Raw genomic sequence first — 9,347 nt, 5'->3', positions numbered from 1 at the left:
ATAATTTACAAGGACCCAACAGTTCTAGTAGTTTCCTCCAGAGCAAGCAACAGTGCAACAGTGGCGAGGAAAAACTTCGTTTAAGGCAGAAACCTCGGACAGACCCAGGCTCATGGTAGGCGGTGTCTGACGACCAACAGTAACAGTACAGTCATGACCTCCTGTCCTGTCGGGATTAATATTCATTTTAATATTCATTTTAATCAAATTCACGTGTCAAACTCAAGACCAGCGGGCCAAATCTGGGCCTTTGCAAATTTTTGATCCGGCCTGCATATGAATTTAGGTTCACGACAGATTTTGGCCCGCCTAGTTCAAATCAAATCACACTGCAAAATGTTTTTTCAATGTGCAGTTATGTGACACACAGAGAACAATTTGACACATTTGCTGACTTTGAGAGTTCCACCCAACCAGAGACTCCACATATTCAGGCTGTGATACAGGTTGTTGTGAGTCTACTTCTAAAATTGTAATCGTTGTTTTTTTTCTATAATGGCTAAAGAACTCTCATACAGAGACTATATGAGACATGCAATAATGAAGTCAAAGATCTTTTACTTTTCTCTTCATTAAAACACATCAATAAACTAGAGATGTTCTGATACCGATATCAGTATCGTAAAAGCCTCCGATACGGCCTGCAGAGCTGTTATCCGATACGATACCATGTAACTTAGTTTATGTATGTTCTTTTTCAATTATGATTGACTGTCAAACTGGATAATAAAAGGACGTTCCGAGTTTAACCCGAGCCAGGTCGCACAACAATGATAGAAATCCCATCACATCCACACAGGGAGAGCAGTACACAGCTGTTAAAACATAATAAAAGCTATGACACACAAGTTCAGGTATCGGAATCGGTATCGGGAAGAACAAAATGGTATCAGAACATCTCTACGATAAACTATACATATCTGGCCCTTAAATCTCCTCATTCTCTTTTCTGAGTGCAGCCCCTACTGAAATTGAGTTTCACCCCCCCGATCTAATTCATTATTTCTAAAGCTGTTTTTTTTGTCTTTTTTTCTCAGAGCTCATGTCTCCAAAGATGAGCACTTTCCAGGACAGCGAGTTGAGCTCCGAGCTGCAGAGTGCCCTGATCCAGCCAGGACAGGAGGTCAAAGCTCAGCGAACCCGCAGCAAAGACCATGATGAGGTGATGACAGGAGGGGGAGGAGGGGGAGGAGGGGGAGGAGGGGGAGGAGGGGGAGGAGGGGGAGGAGGGGGAGGAGGGGGAGGAGGGGGAGGAGGTGCCGGGCCACCTAAGAAAGAGGCGCGGACTATGAGGCAGCAGAGCAGCCAGGGAAGCAGCTCCTCCCACAGAGGCAGCACCTCCTCCCAAGGCAAACACCGTCACTCCCACTCCCAGCCTGCGCCCCCTTACACGCCACCTCACACCCCTACCAAGACTAGAACCTCATCTTCCTCCTCCACCTCCTCCATCCAGAGCACAGCATCCCCGCAGGCCAAACACAAGCCGCCCCCGCAGTTCATCCAGGGGGAGAGGCCTCAGTCGCCGCGCTCCCACCCCCCTCAGTCTCCAACCCAACACGGACCTCCGTGTGCCCAGCTCCCGCCCCAGCAACCCCAGCAACAGCAGCCTCAGGTCCAACCTCAGCACCATCCACAGATGCAGGCGGTGGAGGTTAGGGAGAACCAGCAGCCACAGGTGCCGCTGCTCTGCCTCCCGCCAGAGGCGGAGCTGGCTGATGGAGACGGAGAAGAGCCTTCTGCCCTGCAGAAGAAACGCTCCCACAGCCTCAACCGGAACGCCGTCTCAGATGGGGAGTGTGACGAGAGAGCAGGTGGAGTTGGAGAGAGAGAGGGAGGTGGAGAGGGGGAAGCAGAGGTGGCGGGAGGTCAGGGCTCTGCTGCCGTCAGAAAGGACGGCGTTAAATACGCCACGGTGACCCACCGCGTCAGCCGCAGCCACTCGGTCCGCAACCAGGACAAGAACGCCAGCCGCACCCTGACGCAGTCCTTTGCTCTGCGTCAGAAGAAGAAAGGCCCGCCCCCGCCGCCACCCAAACGCTCTAGCTCCAACATCTCCACCTCCAACTCCAACCTGACGGACGCCAACACACTGCCGCACACGCTCACCACCACAGGGGGGATGCTGGACGTGCCTTATCACCAACAGCGACGGGCCAGCGACCTGGGGGTGTGTGTGGAGACGGTCGCCGTGGAGACGAGCAGCGTGGGTAGCGTGAGAAGCATCGCCGCCATGTTAGAGATGTCTTCCATAGGAGGTGGAGCCAAAGGCATGGCGCTGCAGAGGAATTTCCTGCAGGTACAGACACTACTGTTTCTCTAAAACGTAAAATACACACATTTGTATATGTAGTTAATGTATAAAGTAGATATTCACAAGTGCAATATTATGTTTTTTAATGTGAAAGATCTCATGACCTATAGTATCAATAGTATCTATATTTACATGGAGTTTTTATACAGTGAATTTACCATTTCAACTTACAGTTTTTTGTCTTTATAATGTTTTTCTACTTATATAAAATGTTTTTTATATTTATGTAGCCTTATATTGTCATTGTATTTTTTCTATTTCTTTTTCTATTTTTCTGTAAAACTTGGAGCAAAGCAGAAAAATTCCATTGCACCTGCAGGCTCTGTACCTGTGTGAATGTGAATACGCTGTATCTGTTCTGTCCTCTGTTCTGATGAACTAAAGCCTGATCAACCAACTGTGTGGTTGTGTGTTTGCCAGGTGGGGAAAACACGCGATGCCATTGGTCTGGACGGTGAAGTGGTGAACCGTCGGCGGACCATTAGTGGCCCTGTCAGCGAGCTGGTGGCAGCTGCCAGGCGTGAACAACCAACTCCCTCTGCTCCACCCTCTCCCTCCGTCCAGCCTGAGACCTCCCCTCCCCCTGTAAACTCCTCCTCCCCAAACCCTCCGTCCTCCCCTCACCCCAGCTCGGGAGGCAGTTCGTCAGAGAACCTTCCGTTTGCAGATGAGGGAAGCCTGACCATCCGCCGCCAAGGACGAGGAGAAGGAGAAGGACAGGTAGCTATCTATATGTGTTTGTCTATCTATCTATCTATCTATCTATCCATCTAGCTATCTATCTATTTATCTATCTATTAGGGGTGGGGGAAAAATCGATACAGCATAGTATTGCAATATTTTCAGTGGCAATACTGTGTCAATACAAAGGCGCCAAATATTGATCTGTTACTGTATCTGTGCTGGTCAGCAGTAAAATTGAAGATATATGAACAAACAGAGAAACTTATATTTTTTGATAAAAGTTTCCTTTCGGGGACATCATTTAAGACATCAGTGTGCAAACGTGTCTCTGCGGGATATTTTGCCTTCACTTTTTTTACAGTGGGAGGCACTGTAAAAAAAGTGAAGGCAAAATATCCCGTATACCGGTGGAGCAGGGCTCTCGTAGCCCCGCCCATACACCTGCCCGACCATTCGTAAGACAATCACAGCTGTCAATCAGGATGTTCTTTATAGCATCACATAACTAAGGAAAACCAAACTTATCAGAAAAAAAACAACACTTCAACAAACAACAGTGTGATAAGTAGTAGCTCATATGACAGAAACCATCCACCACCAAAAATTGATTGGACTTATACTTTTTTGTTTGGCCCATGTCCTACGGTATTTATGACCTATACTGCAGCCAACCACCAGGGGGCAATCTATTTAGCTATCAAGCTAGTATATCTACTGTATCTATCCATTTAATCTTTCTATCTATATATTATATCTATATATCATTTATGTACTGTAATGTAATGTGCTAAAATCAAGTGTTCTTTAATGTATAGTGGAGCTTCTGTGTTCTGTAGCCTTTATTTGTGTTATCAGTTGATCTTTGTCAATGTTTTTGACTGTTTGTGCAAAAATTACCTCTTGTCACGAATGTATGAATTTTCCGTTAGTGTGTATTTTGTGTTTGTCTGCAGGGAGACGGCGAGGGTCCCCAGGGAGATGGGGATTACACGCAGGAGGACATCTCCAGGGTTGAGGCCACGGCGACCTTAAAGCGACGGCCCCGCAGCTCCAAGCCCCACCCCAACGGCTCCGACTTCACCCTCCAGGAGTCGTCCACTGTCAAACGGAGGCCCAAGAGCCGTGACAAGGAGCCTGAAGGCTACGCAGACCTGGCTGCTAACGGAGAGCCTGTTGTGGCCGGGCAGCCCAACACAACGCAGCCAGTACCCTACCAGAACGGCACGGCCACAGTGAAACGCCGCCCGGCATCTGACGCTGGCGTGACAGAGCAGCCGCAACCTCAACCTCAACCTCAACCTCAAGTGACTGCAACGCCCCGCAGGGACAGTGTGGACCAAGGCGCTCCAGTGGCCAATGAAGCAGTCCCTGTGAGAAAACCAAAGCCTCCAGTCTCCCCAAAACCTGTGGTGGCACAGATAAAGAGACAGGGTGGCCAACAGTCCCCCCCACAGCCAATGTCCAACAAGAGAGTCCCCCTGCCTGGCCCGGGGACGCCTGGAAGCCCAGGTACTCACAGCGTATGATTGTGGGGTTTCTGTCAGATTGGGGTGAGGTTGGGGTCATTATTTGAAAATTTGTGCTTTGTAGTAAAAATCCACATCTTGGTGTCATAAATAGGGTCGAGACACAACTTCGGCTACTGAATGTAACACAGGGACCTCGATTCCAACGTCAGAAAGGTTCGGGTCGGTATGCTTAAACCTGCCAATGGGGTCGAATGACAAGTCCTCATGTCCTCTGGCCACATTGGCAGTTTATCATAAGGGTCCCCATTAGCTGAGGCCTAGACGACCAGCTAGTCTTCCTGGGGTCCAAAACAACATTAAGACAGACAATATTACAACATTTGATGACACAGGAAAATAAAGTAATAATAACAATCTAAATAAACAAAATTACAAGAAACACCCAGAAAAACCCAAGAAAACAATATCTATATAACTCAGTAGCATATGGAAAGTGCCAGAAGTGGCTGCCAATTGCTGTCCCAAGAGGTAATGTATCAGTGATCCAACCCTGCTCTTTTTTCTATATCTCTATTTCTGTAGTGGACGGAAAGAAGATCCCTCCACCTGTGTCGCCTAAACCTGCGCCCCCACCCACGGCACCCAAACCGGCCAAGCTCATCCACTCCATGACCAGCCCCTCCTCCCCTAACCCGGCCTCTGCCCAGGTCAAGCAGCACCATGCGGTGGCCCGACAGACCAGCTCACCCCCCTGCTTCCCCCCTTCCAACATCCCCAGCCCCCCAAACCCCAAACCGCTGAGCCCGTCTCCGCAGAGCCCTCACACCCCGCAGACCCCCACTACACCACAGACGCCCCAGACTCCCGCCACTCCCAGCCCGACCCCGCCACCCGTCAAGCCCCCTCGCTCCTCCATCGGTGGGGTGTCGGTGGACACTGGGATGGCGGGAGGCGGGGTCACGGTGCCGGCCGCTACGACACCGGAATTCGGTGTAGATTTGTTGGTGCATCAGAAGCTGGAGGAGACAAGTGCGTCGCTGGCCGCCGCTCTGCAGGCCGTGGAGGACAAGATACTGCGGCAGGAAGAGTAAGGAGCGCAGACACACACACAAACACACACACACATCTATACTCACAGAAACACACACAGTTCACATATCCAAATTCTAAACACTTTGGTCAAAATGTGTATTCGTCCAATACTTATGTTTATTACTTAGGTTTATGACTGAACTAATTGTGTTCCCATCAGCTTCAGCAGTCTGTAGGTTTCTTCTATTATTCCCTATGTTGATTCAATGTTGCACTTTTTTCTTTGTGTGTGTGTGTGTGTGTGTGTGTGTGTGTGTGTGTGTGTGTGTGTGTGCGTGCGTGTGTGTGTGTACATGCGCCTTTAGCTCTGTGGATGAGCAGAAGACCACGGTTAGCATCCTCGACGACATCGGCAGCATGTTCGATGACTTGGCCGACCAGCTAGACGCCATGTTGGAGTAACCAGTCAGCGTGTCTCCATGGCAACGCTGCATCAGGAGTGACTCAGATGGCACAATGGGCAATATGCCTCTCAAACTCTCTCTCCTTTTTTTCATTCTTCTCTCTCTGCTCGCGCTCATCGTCTATCTCTCTCGTCCTGTTGTCCGTCGCTGCTCCGGAAAAGCTCTTTTCTCTCCTCCTCTTCCTCGTCCTTTCTACGCCTGTCGCCGATGATGAAAACAATGACGGAGGAGCGCCACAGGCCTGGACAGACGTGTGGCAGAGAGGGTGCAAGAATGAAGAACGGATAAAGAGAGAGACACCAAAAGAGAGAGGGTAAAAAAAAGGACCAAAAACGACTGATGGTGTGTAGAGAAAATAAAGAATAAATCTAAAGCTGGAAAGATGAAGAAATGCAACAAAACGGAAGAGACTGCAATCAAAACGTGGGTCGTTTTTCAGAACTCCACACGGACTCTAGAACAAATAAACTAAAGTAATACCGATTGAAAAAACCAACTGGGTTACGAATCATAGTATGGTATGTGTACATTCTAAGCATGGAGAGTTTATATCTACTGAAAAAGTCCTGCATTAGCACAGTAATATATAATATACCGATAAATATGAATCTCTAGCTCTTTGGTTTGATGTCTTGGTTCTGTGTGGAATGGTGACCTCTGGTGTTGTGACGGTGTAAAGGACTACATGAAAAGGTTTTTATCTGTGACCAAAATGAGACTATTCAGCTCCTGAAGAGTGTGTCTGTGTGCGTGTGTGTGTGTGTGTGTGTGTGTGTGTGTGTGTCTGTGTGTGTGTGTGTGTGTGCGCGTGTGCATGCGTGTGTGTGTTTGTGTGTGTGTGTGTGTGTGTGAGCAATAGACACAGTGTGGTAGATATGTGCATGCAAACTTTTGTGGATTATCGGAATTTCAGGATCAAATTCAGTTTTCTGTCCGGGCTGCATTCATACACTTCATCCTCATCATCACCCCCTAACACAGACACACACACCAACAGGAGAAGCACAATGACCCATGCAGCCAGCTTGCACACACACACACACACACACACACACACACACACACACTGGGAGCCTGCACAATATGAATTCAAACAAGAAGGGGGGTGGGGGGTGGGAAGATTGTCTGACAGCAGGTTAGGTCTTGGGGATGGCGTTGGCTTTTAAGTTGTGGAGAAGGATTTCCAAAAGTTTTATCAAGGTAAAGTAGGAGGTAGGTAGGAGAGTTGGCCAGCTTTCAGCAGGATGGGTCAAAGGTCAGGTTGCTGCTATCTCAGAAGAAAACACAGCTCTGAAGCAACAAGCATCAGATGTTCCCCACATTCAGAACACGCTAACCTTTTGATTTGGATTGAAATCCATGAACATTCATTCATTTTCAAACACTTTGAAGTAGGAATGCACAGCGCCTGAATTAGACCAAGAAATGTGCCAGCGCCTTAATTCAGAAGTTGCATGATATGATCAGCGCATGTATCTTGAATATATATATATTCATATCTTTATATGGTAGGGGTGACCCCAAATAGTCAAACATTCAACGATTCAATCTAAGGAGACTGTCAGCCTCCCAGTCTATTCTATTCAGTGTCTGAAAATGTGGCCATTCTGTTCGGGCTATATGGGGGGGTGGGTTAGAAGTAGGGGCATACAGTCCAGCTGGGTACTGGCCCTCGGGCACTGGGCATGCATCCGTGCAACCTTCACTCAGGGTAGCTGCTGGAACGGATCTCCCATCTAGTATTAGTGCCCTCTTTGATCCAAAATTTACATTTTAAGACTTTAAATACTCTCATTTGAATAGTTTTGAGTCTAATTTTTCCCACAGAAAATGTAATTTACCATGTTAAAGAAATCTTAAGAATACATATTCATAGTTATACATATGGTATTTCTTCTTCCTTGAAAAATCCTGGATCTTTACATATATGAATAGATTTTTACATGGTGCAAAAACCCTCAGCCTGTCAGTCAGCAGAACTGAACTGGCTAACTGAATTTGTGTAATTATACTGATTAAATAACTATTTAATGTGGATTGGTCACATCTGGCTGATACTAGATCCAGTTAATAAGGTCAAATACTGGTGCATCCCTACTTTAAAGACCCCGTATTCATTCATGCATTTAGGATCAATAACTGTCCTGAATCCCCATATGGGATCCCTAAAAAACTATTTCAGCAAATAAAAAGCTTAGAATAGGAGCGAAACCCTTCCTGCCACCTCAGTGGATAACTGTTCTCTTTATATCTTCAGCTTTCTCATCCCACACTCTCTTAAACACCCACCCTGTTTTGCCATGACAATCTACATCATCAACCTCCCCATCCTCATTGTCATTACCATAGTTACTAGACAGTGTTGCCATAAATTGGGGTAAAAAGAAAAAAAAGTGCTGTTGGAGCAGAGTGAAGCTGTTTGGGATGGTTTGTTTCAGTGAAACGTTTAAAGGGCCACTCCAGCCTTGTTAATGGTATGGTATGGAAAAACTGGATCCTACACTTCCCATAATGCATCTAAATAGTGTCTTTTATTAGATCCTTTCTGCCTGCTAAAAGTCCATATATTACAAACTCCATGATGCCGGTTTGTAAAGCAGGATCTCATTTTTAAAATAACTCTGATGACATCACTATGACATCATTCCCCTTCAGAGGACATTAAACAGCTGTTTCCAGGGCTTCTGGGGATCCTGTATCAGCCCTTCATTCTGTGAAAATGTTTCAAGATTAGCAATGCCAGTTTATGCCCTACCCATTTTATGTAACTTAAATACAAACCAAAATATTAACCTTATACAGTGTTTTTAGGGGGTAAAAGTGAAAAGTCGAGCTTCTCAACAGTTGTTGTGTTCTGGTTTCAGAATGATGAAGACAGTTGGAAAACAATAGATACAAAACATGATCTTGGCTGTCTAGGATACTTTCCTTGGCATGTGGCAAATGGCTTGATAGAATGTGCATACAGCTGCTGTATATGGAGCATGCCCCAGGCCCCCCCCCACTGAAAGTTTACAACATCTGGCTCCGCACCTGCTGTTTTCAAAAGCTGAGCTGCACTAGTAAGCCTAGCTTCATGTGTGAAATTGGTGGAGTGCCCCTTTAAATTCCTCAAAGCCAACCAGAAACTGCGTCCAGCGAGCTGCGGGGCTCCGACGCTCCACATCACCTCGGTCCATTAAGAAAATCCAGGTTTCACAGTCCCATAGCAGCCGCGCTACTTATATAAATGACTAAGAATTCAGAGAATACTTGTGGTTTTTAAATTATGATCAAATAGAGATTATATATATGGATATTTGCAACAAAAAAGTGTATTTATGATGTGTGTGTCATCCTGAAGACTATTTTTCAAAGTTAACAGATCTAATCTGAGTGTTGAGTCAG

At 46.8% G+C, this 9,347-nt stretch overlaps 1 protein-coding gene across 1 annotated transcript in view; it reads left to right on the top strand.

Annotated features, from left to right (window-relative positions):
- Window positions 1-6,283, top strand: part of caskin1 (CASK interacting protein 1) — a 117,567-nt gene extending 111,284 nt beyond the window's left edge. Inside the window, exons 19-24 of the mRNA XM_034894458.1 lie at window positions 1,012-1,170; window positions 1,243-2,296; window positions 2,732-3,031; window positions 3,925-4,504; window positions 5,047-5,551; window positions 5,862-6,283. Coding sequence (XP_034750349.1) covers window positions 1,012-1,170; window positions 1,243-2,296; window positions 2,732-3,031; window positions 3,925-4,504; window positions 5,047-5,551; window positions 5,862-5,958 — 2,695 coding nt within the window. The 3' untranslated portion in view covers window positions 5,959-6,283. The remainder of the gene's footprint in view (window positions 1-1,011; window positions 1,171-1,242; window positions 2,297-2,731; window positions 3,032-3,924; window positions 4,505-5,046; window positions 5,552-5,861) is intronic.
- The last annotated feature ends 3,064 nt before the right edge of the window (window positions 6,284-9,347 follow it).

This window comes from Etheostoma cragini, chromosome 15 (genome assembly GCF_013103735.1).
Source record: "Etheostoma cragini isolate CJK2018 chromosome 15, CSU_Ecrag_1.0, whole genome shotgun sequence".
Taxonomy (NCBI): domain Eukaryota; kingdom Metazoa; phylum Chordata; class Actinopteri; order Perciformes; family Percidae; genus Etheostoma; species Etheostoma cragini.
The sequence above is the reverse complement of the archived record's forward strand: the minus strand, read 5'-3'. Positions and strand labels throughout refer to the sequence as shown.